The sequence below is a fragment of the Musa acuminata genome, chromosome BXJ2-2, assembly GCF_036884655.1.
Source record: "Musa acuminata AAA Group cultivar baxijiao chromosome BXJ2-2, Cavendish_Baxijiao_AAA, whole genome shotgun sequence".
NCBI classification, from domain to species: Eukaryota; Viridiplantae; Streptophyta; class Magnoliopsida; order Zingiberales; family Musaceae; genus Musa; species Musa acuminata.
This window is the reverse complement of record NC_088339.1, coordinates 26,235,265-26,254,290: the sequence shown is the minus strand read 5'-3', so window position 1 is coordinate 26,254,290 and position 19,026 is coordinate 26,235,265. Positions and strand designations below refer to the sequence as shown.

The 19,026-nt window shown below is 36.3% G+C and overlaps 2 protein-coding genes and 1 pseudogene across 3 annotated transcripts; 1 reads left to right on the top strand and 2 right to left on the bottom strand.

The window, feature by feature from the left end:
- Positions 1 to 9: 9 nt before the first annotated feature.
- LOC135605636 (probable plastid-lipid-associated protein 3, chloroplastic) lies at positions 10 to 3,068 on the bottom strand (annotated as a pseudogene).
- Positions 3,069 to 13,545: 10,477 nt separating this feature from the next.
- On the top strand, positions 13,546 to 14,421 carry LOC135604991 (uncharacterized). The gene has a single exon (XM_065094655.1). The coding sequence runs from the start codon at positions 13,583 to 13,585 to the stop codon at positions 14,255 to 14,257; it is 675 nt and encodes a 224-aa protein (XP_064950727.1). The 5' UTR covers positions 13,546 to 13,582; the 3' UTR covers positions 14,258 to 14,421.
- Positions 14,422 to 17,222: 2,801 nt separating this feature from the next.
- On the bottom strand, positions 17,223 to 18,921 carry LOC135605635 (uncharacterized). 2 transcript variants are annotated; one of them, XM_065095962.1, is made up of 3 exons: positions 18,739 to 18,921; positions 18,193 to 18,650; positions 17,223 to 17,961 (listed from the first exon to the last, which is right to left on the bottom strand). In XM_065095962.1, the coding sequence occupies exons 1-3, from the start codon at positions 18,803 to 18,805 to the stop codon at positions 17,377 to 17,379; spliced, it is 1,110 nt and encodes a 369-aa protein (XP_064952034.1). In that variant the 5' UTR covers positions 18,806 to 18,921; the 3' UTR covers positions 17,223 to 17,376. The 2 variants fall into 2 exon arrangements, with proteins under 2 accessions (XP_064952034.1, XP_064952035.1); XM_065095963.1 differs by having other exon boundaries at positions 18,193 to 18,659; positions 18,739 to 18,920.
- Between the last annotated feature and the right edge of the window lie 105 nt (positions 18,922 to 19,026).

Genomic DNA, 19,026 nt, shown 5'->3' with positions numbered 1-19,026 from the left:
GATTCTGAAATCTTTATCGAGGTATGTTGTCAGAAGCCGGGCTGCCGCTCTATTTCCAGGCAGTGGGACTTTGAGAGGTGGCTGGCCAGAGATGGAACAGGCGATGTTTGCAGCGGCCTCTTGTAAGGGGTTCCATGTCTGCTGTACAGGTTTCAAGCAATCTTATGCCCGAAGACGTCAACTTTTTCTGGCAGATCCAGGGAGGGGGGTATCTCTGGAGGCTGAAAAATTCCTTCCTTGAACTGGACCTGCACAGCTACGAACAAGTTTGAGCTTCCTTGCCGTTACCTATACATGCTCAGATGCTTCTATCTTTATAACTTTCATGAAGAAGGTGAATTTGAAACAGGAAAAATGGTCAAGTTACAGAAACGAACAAAAGGCAACAAGCAGAGAATTCAGTTGACAATGGCAACATCTAAGCATAACAATATGGAATAAAAAAATAAATAGAAGTACATTCATTACACAAGTATTTTCACTTCACAAAAGACACAGAGACAACCCAAGTACAGAAAGAACTACAAAGTTATCAACTTAAACAAACACTCAGATAGATGATAACACACATTCTGTATGAAGACCCTCAGAGAAAATACGTAGGTAAAAGAAAACATATAGAGAAGTGATGACATTCAGGGTCCGGGGGCCAAAATAAGTGGGTTTGTTAACGCTAACCAGAGGAGAAAGAAGTATCCATTTCTTTTTTCATTATAGCCCAATTTCTTTTCTTGGATCGCTTCAGTTACAGTTTTTCCAGTTTTAAATTTCAGCTCATTATTTTAACACTTCTCTTATTATCCTTCCAGGGAGGATTAGGATACCAAAGGATTCGTTTTCTAAAATTGATATACGGAGCACGATTTCAATGTAAAACTAATTTTGTACGTTCTCACAAACCACAGAGTGCCAGGAATCCAAACATAACATAAAAGGGTGCAACCTTAATCCTATCCTTACAAGAATCCAACATTGAAAGCAATTCCTACCTAACACAAACACATATGCAAACTCCATATAAGTGTAGTCAGCCCTTCTTTTCTATTCTAGTAGAACTGTTAACTGACCAGTGAGTGTTACTCCAACACGATGTCTGTGTTTTGCTTGACAATAACAACAAGTCTCAGTAGCTGGACTTAAAAAGACCAAATAGGACATTTATAGTGCACAAATACACTATAATCAAAGGAAGTAGCAACTCATTTTATAAATCCACCTACTCAGCCTTGACAATCATCACTTCCCAGCCTTACTAATTATTTGAAAGAAAAGGTACAATGACAAGCCACTTGTGATCTATATGAGGATACCTGTATTCTGGATGAACTTTGAACTTTGAACTTCAAAAGAAGCAGAAGCACCAAAAGAGGAAGTAGCAAAAGGGCTGGAGAGTGTTGTGGCATTAACAATTTCAATTGTCTTGCTAACAATAACTTGAGATATCCTCTTAATTTTCAATAATGGTGTTACCCCCACTGCTAAAAGAGGTAAAATCATAGAGAAAGATGTGTACCTAAAGCAAATCAAAAGTAACTCACAATTAGCCAAAGCAGAATGCACAACCTCAAGCCTTAATTATAAAAGTCTACTTCTTTTGAATATTGAGACAAATAACACTCTAATGGATCACGATTCAATAAGTTGTCAATTAATTTTCTGGGAAAAAAAACCAAACATGTAATGGAACATATAGTTTATAAAATATGAGATGGATATCGTGTTATGCATGCATAGGAATTTCATCACTTTAGAGCAAATTATTCACTGTGTTGGCTTCAGCACCTGCAGTACCCATCCACCATGGTTGGGTTCAGGAAATTGATCTCTAAAGATTTTCCAGCCTGAAGTAGCATGGTTTCCTTCATATCCCCTCCTTTCTGACATCATAGCATTATTACTGTTTGGTATGGATTTTGAAACTTTGGTAATCCAGTGGTGACAATCAACCAAGCTCAGTTTAGTAGCTTAGTTTTGATCTTTCATGGTTCATATATGTATTCACTTGCATTAATCTGGTTAGCCATAATGTTCGTCGAGTTGCATATAAACTTCTTAGGAATTTCAGGTTCACCTTTTAGATTATCCTACATCAAATACTAAAAACTCATCAAGTCAGACAAGCAGATCTTCTGATAGACACAAATAAATTGCCAATATCAGAAAGCTACATTTACTCAACTCTATTGTTATGTTACCTACACACTGTAAATATATCATATTGACATATAAAATTGAGTTCAATCTTGAACAGTTAGTTTCAAGCAGGTACCTGATATCCATTTTCCAAATAATCTTTTTATTATGCAAATGCAACTGATGTGAATTCAAGCAACCACTATGACGATTTCCTAAGACTAACAACATATTGATGAATCTGAATCTCTAAGGGAACAGGAGAACAAAGGTCAGAAATCCAAACAACTCACAGTAGGATCCAATTTCCATCGAGAAGCTCCGGCGCCTCGGTCGGTGCCGGAGTAGGATTCGACGCCTCCGGTTGGTTGATCAGCTCCAGGATCTCGGCCCTATCTTCAACCGACGCTCTCAGCCCCAACTCCGTCCCATATAACGAGTCCACCTGGCACCGCTTCAAGTCCTCAAGCTTATCATCGGACGGCACCGGGGTTCCGTTCCCTGACAAATATTCCGCTCCCCCTGGCTCTCGCCCCCATTCGTCTTCATCCTTGGGAGCATCCGCCTGCGCCGATGCCTCGACTTCCGGCTCCGCTTTCTCTCCCCACTCGTCGGTGATGCTCGCCGCGGCCCCCGGTTCGATGCCCCATTCGTCCTCGTCTATAGGGGTATCCGGTGCCGACGGCGGATCGGCCTCCGGTTCGGGCTTCTCCCCCCCACTCATCGGAGATTCTCGGGTCACGGCCTGGGACGGAGGTGGCCGAGAAGGAGGAGGATATACGGATTCTTGAGGCGGCGGCGGAGAGTGAGGGAAGGGCGAGGGTATTGGGCCGGAGGGAGAGAAGGCGGTCGGGTCTGTTAGGGTTCGGAGAAGCAGAGGCCGAAGACAAGGATGGGAGGGAGGAAGGGAGGAGGGTAACCACCTGTGTTGTCGTGGGTCATGGTGGGGCGGGCTGGGCGTGAGGTGACAACAGCCGTGCAAGTACGGCAGGGGACAGAAAAAGATGTTCCCGTTTATTATTATTTATTATAAAACAAGATAAAAAGAAAAAGAAGACAACCCTTACCTGTCCCAGTCCCGACAAGGTTCAGAGGACAAAGAGCACCCCATTGGCTAGAGGAGGATGTCTTATAGGAAAAACACCTGTGGGGCCCAGCCAAAGTTTGGGTAATCTCGGCTCGTGTTGTTCCTCTGATCTGTTGCCTGCCGGAGTCGGGGACGCGATTACTTGAAATCCATATCTGTAGCCTATATTGCCATCACAAAATTGGATAAAAAATCAGATTTGGAATCCATCGTGCCACTGTCACAGAAAGACAACCAAAATGCAATGGCAGCACTGCCCTTAGTCGTCTTCCTCCTGGAAGCGCAGGTGCTTCCCCTGCGGCCGAGGCAGGCCCTTCAACACCAACGCACTCGGTGACACCGCCGCTCCACCCATCGCTTCCTCTTCTCTTACCGTCTCATCGTCGCTGTTGTAGATGAATCTTGTGTGCTTCCCTGTGAACTCCGGCAACCTTGGCTCTCTTCTTCTTCTTCTTCTTCTTCTTTTTATTTTTTTAAATATTTAAATATTTATTTTTTAAATTAAAATATATTATATATAATTCTAAAATATTATTTATTTCTTTAAATATTAAAAATTTTATTGTTACATCAAAACATGCTATATGAAGTTTCTAAAATATTCTCTTATCCTTTTAAAAGTTTAAAATTTATTTTTTTATTAAAATATGTTAAAATTATTCATGTCATGTGTATTTTTTAAATTTTATTTTAAATACATGATATTTGATTTTTATTAGATTTATATAATATTTGATTAATAATATTAATTTTATATAATTGATCTTTTTAATATGTTATTATTCATTATGTTTTAATGACTTATTATTAATAAATAGATACTTAATTATAATTCCATGATATCATAATTTAAAATTAAGGGATTCGGATTAAATCAACTAATAAATCAAGTCTAACCCATAGATCATGTCATAACTCACAAGCTATGTCCAAGACTAGGCCCAACCAATATACCAGGCACAACCCGAGGTAAAGCCTCAACTCATAAGCTAGCCACTCCTGTAATATCCTTTATTTTTAAATTATTTATTATATTCATAATTTTTTACTTATTTTAATATAAAAATTATTTAAAATTATCTTATATTAAATAATTTTATATTGAAAGCTTATTGCTAGGAATCTAATTATGAATCATTATAATTGAATATGATTTATAAAAAAATCATATTAAGTTAAAAAAAAGTGAAGTACTTACATCACTAGTTAACCTGTGTCACTTATGCTTCCATGAATAACACATAAGTTCCCTTAAAGTATGCTTATCATTTGTTATTTTATGTTAACTAAATCTAAGTAATTAAAGGAGAAAGGGATAAAAAAAACTTATCATGAGAACCTTGTTGCAACCTAACACAAACGAGAGAAGAGAAGGGAAAAGAATTGAAGGAGAAAAAGAAGAAGTTTTGTTTGAGCTTGAGGATCAAATTTTTTTTATGACAAGTGTTCTAACCCCTCCTATAGCTTTTATCTTTATTTCATCTTAATTATGAGTACTTTGTAAAGTTTTGATCATGCTAATGGTATCAATCTCATTTGAGCTACAAATTTGCTAATATAGAATTTTAGAGAATTCTGATTTAGGTAAAACTGAATTTTTTAGAAAATGCACTCATTTATCTTTGTTTCAATATCTTATTTGAAAATTTTGGAATATAAATGTCTGTCCAAATATTTATTTTATTTTATCACTTAGATTATGCAAAATAGGGATAATTTTTTTGATATTTTTATACTAAATTACTTGTAACTCTCTACTGAGAAGTTTAATTTATACAAAACTTACTTCATCTGAAAGCAAACTTATATATCTTTCAAATAAAATCCTTTTTGAATAAACTTATATATCTTTCAAATAAAATCCTTTTTGAGTAAATTGAAGCATGATTGATTATTCATAAAACTCATGCAATATGCTTTAGAGATTCTGCCAATATATATTTATTACCAAATTTATCTATGATTGTTTCTATCTTTTTCAATTTGAATTCAACTAAAATTCTCTCCTCAATTGAGCTTGATTGCTTTAAACTCTTATATCTCTTGTTATTAGTTCTTATCAATGAGTTATACAAAAGTTTATATTTACCTTTTATTGTTTTATATGCACATATGCTTTTATTGTTTCACATATGCTTCATATGCTAATTTTCTTATATCACAATATCTTTTTGTACTTCAATAATTATGGGATAATATGAAATTTTGTCAGAAATGAAAAAGAAAGTTATGTGTAGGGCTTATAATGCCTCCAATGGCTTCATTCAAACGTGGAAGATTTGTGTTAATGGTCATTAAAAAATAAATAGATCATATTATGTTATTATTTTGCTTCATCCTCTGTGTTCTTTTGATAAGTTATCCAAATAATTGTTTATATGTTATTATGTACTCTTTGGATATGAATAAAATGAATGAAACATCAAATATGACACTTAAGGTTATGAGTCTTATTTGTTCTCTTGATATCTCATAAATGCTCTTTACCTCATTGATATGCTCTTAATTATTCTTACTTCATTGATATGTTCTTAATTATCTTTACTCCTTTATGAACGAAATAAAGAAAATATCAAATGACCCTTCTCTTGAGTTAATGACTTACATCTTGATATAGAGTAGCTTAGATGTCACTCTTTGCTTTCTTGTTAATTATGTAATAAAATGATATTTATGATTCTTATATCTAATGAAATGATATGTATGATTCTTGTATCCATGACTTCCACATTGATATTAAAATTATATGAGCTATCATATCTTTGCCACGAACATGTTAGTTACTTGTTGAGCTTTTAGCTCCCCTTATTATATAAATTTTTCAAGTTAGTTATCACTTACTGAAATGCTAATTTTAGACTAAAACAATAGATGCTAGAAGATTTTGGATAAGTTTTTAGTGGTTTAACATGATGTTATGTTATTGTACAAGTGCACTTGCTTGTAATGAAATATTATCGACAAATTTGAATTGATGTCTTGTCAAAGTTAAAGATCTCTAATGTTTTAAATTTTAGAATTGTTAAGTTCAAATTTTATGAAAATATGAACTTATGGTAAATGGTTAATTTTATGCTTATATTAATTCTTACTCTCGTATATTTATATGTTGTTGTTAGTCATTTTGAGTTAATTTTTTATTTCATGAAAGTATCGAGTGATATGGGGAATGATTATAAACTGCATATGATATTTTAATACTTTTTTAGTGTCCTATATTATGGATTATGGATGAATTATAATTTTTTTGATTTAAGATAGGTTTACACCTCTTAAATGTGTTTTCTTTACTAGTTTGGCATGATGCATATACAATCGATGTGTAATGTACAGGACTAGCCTAATATAGTCTAGTATTATGTAGTATACCTTATTGCCCTTATTTTGTTTAATTTGGGCTTAAACTTTAATTAAACCAAATTAAATTTGATTAGTTTAGATGATAGTTCTAAATTTATTTGACTTATTCAAATCTATTTAATTGATTATTGAACCTAATCTGTTCTAAATTATATTGGTTTAGGATAGTTTTAGACCGGTTAAATGAGGATTAGAGATCGATTTAGCTAGGTTTTAATTAAATCAAGTTTAATTTATTGATTGAACTAGGGTTCAAGTCAATTGAAGACTAATTGATATTATTTTTCATCAATGATGTTTGAAGAAAATATTTTAATATATTATTTTATCTCAATATAGATATGTCCGGTATGAAATAATATTATTTTCCTACTAAGGGTAGGTAAGTCAATTGATTTCCTTCGGGGATTAGCGAGTCATATGGTGGTTGAATGGTTTCTCTATCTATTGTTGAGAGGAACATGTTTCCACTTTAGTACACAAGTGATGCCACTTCATTCACTGTCAGGAGTATGATACAAATTTGTGTCCATTTGCTTTTTGGAGAAGACAAACTCATCCCATAAAATAAAGCTTCTTCATCTGCTATTGGAGGAGGACTCCTTTAGGTATTTGATATATGCCAATGAGATGATTGATTTTTAGTTATATATTCATTTTACAGTTGACTTATAGAAGTTCATACTTAATAATGTTGAAATTTCTTTATTTTTGATTTTAGAACAAACTCCTAATAGAACTAGATTGGATTTTAGTGGAGGGCAGATTTTCCTCTACTACTAGGTAAATCCAATTAAGTTTATTTTTGAGTCATCATCACTATATTTCTCAACAATGTCGAAGGTTACATTTGACTTATGATTCGATGAATAAATAAATTATAATAAATATTTATAAATTATGTATACTAATAAAGTGATATTCATTTATTTAGCTTTGGATCTATTTGTGGAAAGATATTATAGAAGAAAACTATGAGGTGATATATTTTTATATTATTAAAATATGGTCTAAAAAGCTTGCATGTGTTTGTGTCTTTTAAATGATTTTGATGAATGATTATCTTTGACCTATTATAGGAGTAATATAGTAAATTTAAAAAAACAATAGTTTTATTGCTTGGGGTGCTTGTGATTATAATGCTACTAGCCTATGTACTCAGAGAGGTATTCGAGCAATTCATAACTTGGAAGATCCATATATCATAAAGCAAACTAAGTCCTTACATGCACCTATCATTGATTATGTTCTAACTTACCCGCATTGCAAAATGCACCTCGTGTTTTAGCACTTGCCAATGCTCCAAATGGTGTACATTTGAGTCCTCAATACTATTATAGGCTACTTTGAGCATCAGAATGAGATGGAGCTTCTAATACTTTAGATCATTTTAAAAAATTGGGACCACCTATTTTTGAGGGTAAACTAGATCCAATCTTTATTTATCATTGGATTTGTCAATTAAAGAAAATAGTTAAAGCTATCGAATGTAGGAAAATTAGAATGTGTCCTTCACTTCTTTCATTTTAGAGGAGAAAATAGTTGGAGGCGGAAAATAATGTTGGAGGCAGGATTAATCTAAGAATGCTAACTATGAGCAATTCTTCCTTGATTCAGTTCACTTCGAAAAGTAAAAGGACTTAGCATCTACTAGGGAAATAGGACTGTGATAAAATATGATCATTATTTTATTAAGTTGTCCTAATAGTTTTCACATATTACTTTTAATGAATATCAAAGGTCTTGTCACTTTGAGAGGAGGCTTCGTTCATCAATTAGAAAGTCCGATGTTATATTAATTTTACCAACATATGCTGAAGTGCTCAATCGACCTCTGATGGTGAAAAAATTGGATAATGAATTACAACAAATGAATGATCAAAAGTAACTTTTTAGTGCTACACCATCTACGTAAGGGGGAATAAGTTCTAAACCATCAACAAGCAGGAGCTCTCAATAATCAAGTTGTCATAAAATGTAATTTCAATAGGAAGACTAATCATGTTTTCTCCTCATGTTCCATGAGACAACATGCATACTTTTTTTTATCAATAATCGAAGCACATGTCGAAGGACTACCTATAGAAGTAACATCAATATCGAGCTCCACACCAAACATTTAGATAACAATAACCAGGACCTAGAGGGGGAGGTCAGGCAAGGGTCTACGCACTCACCCATCAAGATGCTAAAGCTTTATGATCTATCATTAAAGGTATAATCATACTTTGTGGTATACCTATCTTTGTGCTTATAGATTCTGATTTTACGTATTCGTTTATATCACCTAATTTTACTATGAGATTATATAAGAATCATAAGATAATAAGTAATATGTTAATGGTAGCATCATCGGTTCGAAATTCTCTGATAGCTAATCAGATATTTAGAAATTATATTATTACTATTGAAAATCATAATTTGCTAGTATATATTATTCTACTAGAGTTTCGAGATTTCAATGCAATCTTAAGTATAGACTGACTTTTAGCATACCATACAAGTGTCAATTATTTCTAGAAGATAATTGCTTTCTCACTCCTATATCAACCACTCTTTCAGTTCATTGGGATTTAAGAAAAACTCTCTTATATTATTTCAGTATTAAGTGCTACCTAACTATTTCTGAAAGAATATCATAGGTAGAAGAAGAATCTAAGCTAATATTAAAGGATATCCCTATTATATGATATTTTTTAGATTTTTTCCTGAAAATCTAGTTGGATTGCCAACTAACAAGCAAATTGAATTTACGATTCATCTTCTTCTGCTTGACACTATATCTATTTCTAAATCCTATTATAAAATGGTACTAATTGAGTTGGAGAAGTTAAAGAAATAGATATAGACTCTTTTATACGATAGTTTTATTCAACCTTGGGGTACTCTTGTCCTATTTATGAAGAAGAAAGATGAATCTACGCGGCTATACCTCGATTATAGATAGTTCAATAAGTGATTATAAAAAGTAAGTATCTTTTTCCTAGAATAGATGATCTATTTGATTAAGTTTAAGGTACTTAGGTATATTTGACGATTAATTTAAGGTTTAAGTGACATTAACTAAAGATAGGAACGAGATTGTAAAAACTACTATCATTATAAAATATGATAATTATGAATTCTTAGTAATACCTTTCAAACTCATGAATCCATCAGCTACCTTTATAAATCTCATGAATAAAGTGTTCCACTTTTATCATAATAAATTTATAATTATGTTCATTAATGATATTTTGATCTACTCTAAAAGTAGGGCATAATACAAATACCATCTCAAGATAGTTTTAAAGGTCCTAAAATAAGAAAAACTATATGTTAAATTAATTATGTTCAATTTTTGGCTCAATAAAATTATTTTTCTCAATCATATAACATTGGGTACTAGTATATTTGTTAACCCCAAAAAGATTAAAGTTGTGATGAATTGGAAGTAGCCTTCATTATTTCGAAGATCAAAAGGTTCTTGCGTTTGGTTGAATATTATAGAATATTTATAAAAGACTTTTCAAAAATAACAATACCCTTGACTACGTTGACATAGAAGAATATAAAATTCATTTGAAACAATAAGTGTCAACTAAGTTTTCAAGAGTTGAAAGAGAAATTAACTAGTACTTCTATCCTAGTGATTCCTTCTACAACAGGAGAAGGTTTTGTAGTATACAGTCATGCTTCACTTTAAAGGTTTGGTTGTGTTCTAATGCAAAATAAAAGTAGTTATTTATACATCTGGACAATTAAGACATAATGAGAAGAACTATCCTACTCATCACTTAAAGCTAACAACTGTCATTTTTGTATTAAAAATTTGAAGACATTATATATATAAATAAACTTTTGAAATATTCACAAATAATAAGAGTCTGGTGTATATCTTCACTATGAAGGATTTAAATATGAGATAAAAAAGATTTTTAAACTTTAAAAAATATTATAATTTTAACATCAACTACCATATTATGAAGACTAATATAGTAGATAATACCTTGAGTAGAAATGCTAAGTCTTATAGCCTATATGAATTTTTAAAATAATTCTATGATGACAATAGATATGAAACTTGAATTTTTATCTAGGACAAATAAATATTTTCTAGTATGCTTGATGACATAATTATTTTTTTTATAGAAAGGATTAAAGAAAATCAAAAGGAATATGTATATCTTCGTACGATAGCTTAGGAGATCTATACTTGAATTCCTCTAAGTCAAAAGATGATTTTATTAGCTTTCACATTAACTTTATATTCTCGAAAGTTATTTGTAAAAATGTAATTATTAGACAAAGCCCATAGATTAAAATTTAATATTTATCTTGGGACTATCAAAATGTATCAGGATTTGCTCCAAGACTATTGAGCATGGTACAAAGAAAGATTAGTAGAGTTTGTCCTTAAATGTTTAATCTAGTAGCAAGTGAAGATAGAATATCAAGTACCTACAAGAAAATTGCAACGGATTTTAATTTCTAAATGATAGTGAAAGAAGATCATAATAAATTTTATGATAAGACTCCCCAAATATACAAAAGATATGATAAAATTTATGTAGTAGTTGTCAGACTTATTAAATTTGCACACTTCCTCCATGTTAATAAGAAATATTCATTAGATAAACTAATAAGCTTATACATTAAGGAAATTATTCGGTATCATAAAGTGCTAGTTAGTATTTTCCCATATAGAGATTTGGAGTTCAAAGTTAGTGATCACATTTTTTTTTTTAATGTGTCGCCAACCAAAAAAGTTATGAGGAAATTAGCCCTTAGATTCATTGGCCTTTGAGATTTTATAAAAGGTTGAGATTTTACATAATTTATTTGACATCTCTATTCTTGGGAAAAATAAAAAAATATGAGAGAGCAATATTATTACCCTTTTTTTTAGGTAAGCTAAATTTGAGAACCAAATTTCCTTTAGAAGAAAAAATATATAATTAACTCCCAAATTTAGGTATGATTTTTTTATTTTCTTTATTACTAATGAAATTTAGGAAATAGTTATCTAACATTCCAAATAAAATGATATCATTTTTTGTTAGTAAATTAAATAAATATTAAATATAAAAAAATAAAAAAAAATCTTGGAGGGCTCATCTCCTCCTATTTAAGGGGAGGGATTCCTCTCATTCGTTTCTTATTAAATTAATCTTAGTAACGAGAGGAATTGCATCGTACTACGGAGAGGTATGTTATCTTGACTTTCTTGAAAAATATTTTTTATTCCTTTAAATATTTAAAATCTTATTCTTGAATCAAAATATATTATATACACTTCTAAAATATTCTTTTTATTCCTTTAAATATCAAAAATCTTATTATTAGATCAAGACATATTATATAAAGTTTCTAAAATCTTCTCTTATACTTTTAAGGTTTAAAATATATTAAAATTATTTCTATCATATGTATTTTTTAAATTTTATATTGAATGCATAATATTTGTAGTTTTTTTAAATTTAATATTATTCTTTATGTTTTAATAACTTATTGTTAATGAATAAATATTTGATTATAGTTTTATGTCGTAATTTAAAATTAAAAGAATTGGTTAAAATTTATGTTGAAATCAACCAGTTGACCAAGCCTAACTCGTAGGTCAAACTATAGCCTATAGGCTAAGCCCAACTAATAGATCAAGTCACAACTCATAGGCTAAGTCTAATCAATAAGTCAAACCCAGCACGTAAGGCCCAACCTATAGATCAGGTCACAACCCATAGGCTAAGCCTTGTCAATAGGCTAACCATAACTCGCAAATCAGGCTCTAACCCATATTCTTGCTTAATCGAGCCCATTATAAGCAATCATGTATAATGCACGTGACCAATCGATAAGTTAACCTAATCTAGTGTGGTGCATGCATACATGACCTGGGCTAGCCTAACCTAGCTTAATACTATGTAATATAGCTCATTAGCCTTATTTCGTTTGATTTGTGCTCAAAGGACCAAACTAAATTTGATCAGTTTAAATCGATTTAGGGTAATTTCAAATTGGTTTAACTTATTTAAATATGTTTAACCTAGATTGAACCCAATCTAACCCAAATTATACTAATATATGATAATTCAAGACTAGTTAAATAATGATTAGAGATCGATTTAGTTATGTTTTAGTTAAATCGAATCTAATTTGATCGATTGAACTAAGATTCAAATCAATTGAGAGTTAATTGATATTATTTGACATCAATGATGTTTGAAAGAAATATTTTGATATATTATTTTTTTCTCGATATAGATATGATCAATATAAGATAATATTATTTTCCTATCGAGGCGACGAACGCTTCCACCATTCGTTATTGGAAGAAACATATTTCTACTTTGACGGATGAGGGATACAACTTCATCCGCTATTATGAGTGCAATATTAGTTTGTCTTCGTTTGTAGGATAAACTATCTTTTTATCCAATATTAAGGGAGTACTTCTTTCAATGTTTAATATAAACTAGTTGATGATTGATTTTTGGTCAAATATTTATTTTACAATTGACTTATTTTTTATTTTATTTTTTTATTTTTTATTTTCGGAGAAGACTCTTAGTAACAATCGATTGAATTCGAATGAAGAGTATATCTTCCACTACCTCTAACTAAAATCAATTAAATTTATTTTTGAATTATCATCATTATATTTTCTTAATAATGCTTAGAATTATTTTTTATTTATGATTTGATAAATAATTAAGTTATAATAAACTTTTATAAGTTATGTATATTAATAAAATAATATTTATTTATTTGATTCTAGATGTATTTGTGAAAAAGAAATTATGATATTAAATAAAATATGGCATCTTTTTATGATATGAACATGATTTAGAATCTATGGATGTTTGGATCGTGATTGATTTTGATAATTATATTTTATTTATTACAGGTGTAATGAAGCGAATGAAGCAAATTCAAAAAACTAGTGATCCTATCAGTAAGTCTCCAAATGATCCTACTGACCAACGCACTCGAATAAATCATGACTCGAAAGTTTCATACATTATGAATCAAAGTCAGCTTTCTCATCATTCAGTAGCTGTCAATTTTTCAAATGATGTTAATGGAGTGGGGGAGGACGAGACCACCGGCTGGAAGTGCTGGAAACATCCCTCCCAGCCCCGCGACGGCGTATGCCCCGACTGTTTACGTGACCGTCTCCTCCGCCTCTGCCCGGATTGCGCCAACGTCCGCCCCTGCCGCTGCTTCCCCTCCTCCTCCTCCTCGTCCTTCTCCTCCCTCTCCTCCACCGAGCCCGCCAGATCCAGAGGACGAGGAGGCGACGGCGCGGGGATCGGGGCGGTGGGACCCGTGTCGCAACTCATCGAGAGCGAACCGGCCTTCCGGCGGTCCCGATCGGTCGCCTTACAGTTTCTCAGGTCCAGATCCGTGGCCTCTTCCGTCAGCGACGTGGCGCCGCTGCCAAGGCCGGGAGGAGGCAAGCGGTCGGCGTTACTACGGGCATTCTCGAGGGTTTCGGCGAGGGAAGAACCGGCGGACGGGAAGCTGTGCAGATCGAGGTCGGTGGCGGCGGGACGCTCGCAAGACGCAGGCAGTGGGGAGTATGGGGGAAGGGGGAAAGGGTGGAGGTGGCACTTCCGGAACCCGATCAAGGCATTCCGGCACCGGAAATCGACGACGAAGGTGGTGCAGGAGCGGTCGCCGCTGTGGCGCGGGTGAGAAGAATGGACGATTTTTCGCCCCTTGTCGGTATCTTCGCGACTACTGTCGTAATTTTTAAGCAACTAACAATCACTCCATAAATCTGAAATCTCCGAATTCCAACACACGTTGGGGAGATAAAATGAGTCTGGATTGCTTCGGAAAATACTTTTTATCATTCATTGTATATTTTGTTTGCTCGTTATCGTGCATCGAACGAGCTGTGCCCGTCCGATGCCGATCGGACAGTCAGCTTGTGAAGATAGACATGGGGACTCGGGGCATGCGAAGAGACGGAGAAAGGGGGGATTGGCGCGTCGCACGTGCAGGGGTGGGTTCTGCTGTTACACGTGATGATGTCGTCTCTTCTCTCTTGCACGCGTCCGTTGATTATTGACCGGGATGGTTGGGAGGTGTCTGATGACGATCGAAGGCTCACCCCTCTGCCCTTCTATAATTATAAGATTATAGAAGGTAAGTGCACGCTTTACAAAGCCAATCCAATCAATATTTGTGCGAATCACACACATCACACGGGTCAAATCAGTAGAATGCCCCATGCATGCATGATCATACTGGTGCGGATGAGACGAGTTTGCAGGATGTTGCAATGGAGTTAGTTAGGATACCAAGGATTCGTTATTAAAATTTGATATTTGGAGCACGATTTCAATGTAAAACTTATTTTGTACGTACTCACAAACCACAGAATGCCAGGAATCTGAATCTCGGAACAGGAGAACAAAAGTCAGAAATCCGAACAACTCACAGTAGGATCCAATTTCCATCGAGAAGCTCCGGCGCCTCGGTCGGTGCCGGAGTAGGATTCGACGCCTCCAGTTGGTTGATCAGCTCCAGGATCTCGGCCCTATCTTCAACCGACGATCTCAGCCCCAACTCCGTCGCAAACAACGAGTCCACTAGGCACCCCGCTTCAACTCCTCAAGCTTATCATCGGACGGCACCGGGGTTCCGTTCCTCGACAGATATTCCGCTCCTCCCGGCCCTCACCCCATTCGTCTTCATCCTTGGGAAGATCCGCCTGCGATGACGCCTCGACTTCCGGCTCCGCTTTTTCTCCCCACTCGTTGGTGATGCTCGCCGCGTCTCCCAGTTAGTTGCCCCATTCGTCCTCGTCTATAGGGGGATCAGGTGCCGACGGCGGATCGGCCTCTGGCTCGGGCTTCTCCCCCCCACTCATCGGAGATTCTCGGGTCACGGCCTTCGCCTGGGACGGAGGCGGCCGAGAAGGAAGATCTACGGATTATTGAGGCGGCAGCGGAGGAGCGTGAGGGAAGGGCGAGGGTATTGGGCCGGAGGGAGAGAAGGCGGTGGGGTCCGATAGGGTTCGGAGAAGCAGAGGCGGAAGACGAGGATGGGTGGGAGGAAGGGAGGCGGGTAACCCATCTATCTTGTTGTTGTGCGTGTGTTGCGGCGGGCAGAGCGTGAGGTGACAACAGCCGTGGGCGTACGGCAGGGCACCGAAAAGGATCTTCCCGTTTATTATTATTTATTATAAAACAAGATAAAAAAAACTGTGATGAATATTTATATTTAATTATATTTAATATTTTTTTAATTTAAAAATTATACAATATTTTTATAATTATAAAATAAAATATTTAATTCTATTTTTTTCTACACCGTCAATTTTACCGATGAACGATACAACAAATGTTTTCATATAGGATAGGAATAAAAAGGTCAAAATCAATAAATACTTGAATAAAATATTTTAAAAAAATTTGCTTTGACTCTACCGTCGCTACGTCTTGTTAGTCAGAGATGAGGTTATGGTATTTCCCATGGTGTTTAGAGAGGACGTCGAATGTCAAGTGGAGTAAGAGAAAGTGGTTATTCATTTGCATATGGGAGAATTGGTTCTCTAGCATTGTCACTATCTCGATAATAATGATTTTTCATAGGGCGTCAACATTGGGCAGAGGATTAGGTCGTCACCCGTGCAGAGGATGCGATCCTCGATGATTAAGAAGCTGAGAATTTATGTGAATAAGATCTAGTGTAATTAAGAAAGGGAGTCAAGAAAGAGACATAGATGTTAGAGGTGAGTCACATTTCACGGTTCTTGAAGTGGTACTATCGAAAATACCCCTCAAAGCTGATGATCTTGTAGGTGTGGTGGGCACAATAAAGAGGAGTGAGATCACGGATCGAAGTTTCATCATCAATAGTGATCACAACAAAGTTATTGGAGTCAACGAAAAAGTATAGATGGTTGCAAAAGATAAGAATAGTGATAGATAGATGTTAGAGGTGAGTCAATCTCGATTTGTGTTGTCTGCTGGAGTCGGGGATGCGATTACTTGAAGTCCAGATATGTAGCCTGCCGGAGTCGACTTGTGTTGCCACCAAAAAATTGGATCAAAAATCAGATCTGGAATCCATCGTGCCATTGTCAACATTGGGCAAAGGATTAGGTCGCGACCCGTGCAGATGATGTGATCCTCGATGGTTAAGAAGTTGAAAAATTTATATGAAGAATATCTAGTGTAATTAAGAAAGAGAGTCAAGAAAGAGACAGAAAGAGACATCGTGTGGATGTGGTGGGCACAATAAAGAGGGGTAAGATCAACAATCGAAGTTTTGCCATCAATAGTGATCACAACAAAGTTATCGGATTCATCGAGAAAATGGCCATGAAAGATAAGGATAGTAGTGATAGATAGATATTAGAGGTGAGTCAATCTCGGTTTGTGTTGCCTATCGGAGTTGATGCGATTGCTTGAAATCATATTAGAGGTGAGTCAATCTCGGTTTGTGTTGCCTATCGGAGTTGATGCGATTGCTTGAAATCCAGATATGTAGCCTGCCGGAGTCGGCTTGTGTTGCCACCCAAAAATTGGACCAAAAATCAGATCTGGAATCCATCGTGCCACTGTCGGTTCCGAACTTGCATGATGAAAACATGATGCGCATAATGGCAGTAAATAATCCAAAAAAAAAGAAGAAACGGTAGTTCTTGCAAATTCTGAGTTGATTTATTCAGAAAATATGACATCGTTCTCCATCCAGATTTTTCATGACAGAAAAGAAGATGAAGATGGTGACATCGTAGAAAAACAGACAGAAAAATGGTGTCACAGAAAGACAACCAAAATGCAACGGCAGCACTGCCCTTAGTCGTCTTCCTCCTTGAACCGCAGGTGCTTCCCCTGCGGCGCAGGGAGGCCCTTCAACACCAACACGCTCGGTGACACCGCCGCTCCACCCATCGCTTCCTCTTCTCCTTCCATCTCATCGTCGCTGTTGTAGATGAATCTCGTGTGCTTCCCTGTGAACTCGAGCAACCTTGGCTCGTCATCCAGCATCGACATCTTCTTCATACCTTCGCACAAGTCGCCCAGCAACTCTTCGTCGTTTGCTTCGCCCTCTTCCTCTTCTTCTTCTGCTGCTTCCGTTTCTTTGGAATCGATGCCTTCTTCTTCTTCTTCTTCTTCTTCTTCTTCTTCTTCTTCAAGCAGCTCGTGGTAGTCGCGGTCGGAGTTGGCACTCGCATGAACCTGAACGGACCAGATGGAGTTGTCATCATCGTCGGGAGACCCCTCCTGGCGACTGCTTTGGCTGCTGCATTGGAATGTCAGCGACGAAGAGATCGTCGAGATGTCTGACATGTCTGATTTCTCAGGCGAGTCGAACATCAGTGCCCGGTTGATCAGGCATTCTTGAGGGTGGACTTCCTCTCGATTGAGTGCTGCCACAACCTGAACGAATTGGAGCCCAAACAACGTAAGTAAATTTACCCCAGAGCGTCGCCTCTCATGAAGAAATCGATGATGACAAGTGAAGACACGAACATGGACAGATCAGAAATCGTGAGTTCTATCGGCAAATATAGAACTGGTAAATGATTAACTGGGCAACATTAGAAATGATAGCACAAGGAACTCTAATCAAAGTGGGAATCCATAATCTTACAGGATTTCTTATAATACCTTCGGATGGTCGTCTTCCACAGGCACAACACAGGGTGATGCAAACCCCGTCGAAGTATAGCCTTCTTTCGAGCAGTTCATGTTGGGGATTTGTGGCGTATTGGCTGGCGTCGGGGCGAGAAGATGAATCGGAGATCTTGAGAGTCCCAGGAGGGAAGGGAAGCGCTGCGGGGGTGGTGGTGGCGGATGTCCAAAAGGAAGCTTATTCACGAGTTCTGTGTCTTCCTCAACCTTCTGCAGCAGCGTCCGCACCTGGCCCCGGAGCACCTCCTCGCCCGACCCGGGGGTCCTCCTGGCTATGACCCGGCTCTTGACCGCCGACGAGGAGGGCGTCTTCTCGACCAGGAAGCACCCTGTCGCGAGCCCTACCACGGGCGAGTCATTGGTGATGTCAAGAAGCGCTGCGCGATCCCCTCCGTTTCTTGGTCTCGGGTGCCACTCCTCATGCTTGCTCTTCTCTGTGCGGTCTAGAATTTTCTAAGTAACACGAACTACATATCCCCTTATTCGTTGATACATAGATAGAGAGAGGTGGAGTTTGCTCACGGGAGTTGGTGGCTGCGGCGGCGGCCTGAGATCTTGTGACCCTTCTCGTGGAGGATGGAGTTTCCATTGCCAAGAAGAAGAATAGCACACCACCTGACACAACAACGACTACCACAGGTTCCTCTTGCGGATCTTGCGGAGATGAGAGAGATGAGTGAGGGGTGTGTGTGGGGAAGTAGAGGAGCAAGGCTTTTAAAGGATTCGAATTGGGAGGAATGCAACGGTAATATGACCGTTGTAGAACGAGGCCAGAAGAAGTAAACCCTTTCTTTATTTAGTAAAAACTAG

What these genes read in the sequence shown, in the direction of transcription:
- LOC135604991 (XM_065094655.1), top strand. Translation starts at nt 13,583, where the DNA reads ATGAATCAAAGTCAGCTTTCTCATCATTCAGTAGCTGTCAATTTTTCA.
- LOC135605635 (XM_065095963.1), bottom strand. Translation starts at nt 18,805, where the DNA reads ATGGAAACTCCATCCTCCACGAGAAGGGTCACAAGATCTCAGGCCGCC. An exon ending in CGCCGCAGCCACCAACTCCC is followed by an intron (nt 18,660 to 18,738) that starts GTGAGCAAACTC and finishes AGAAAATTCTAG; the next exon opens with ACCGCACAGAGAAGAGCAAG. An exon ending in TGGAAGACGACCATCCGAAG is followed by an intron (nt 17,962 to 18,192) that starts GTATTATAAGAA and finishes CAATTCGTTCAG; the next exon opens with GTTGTGGCAGCACTCAATCG.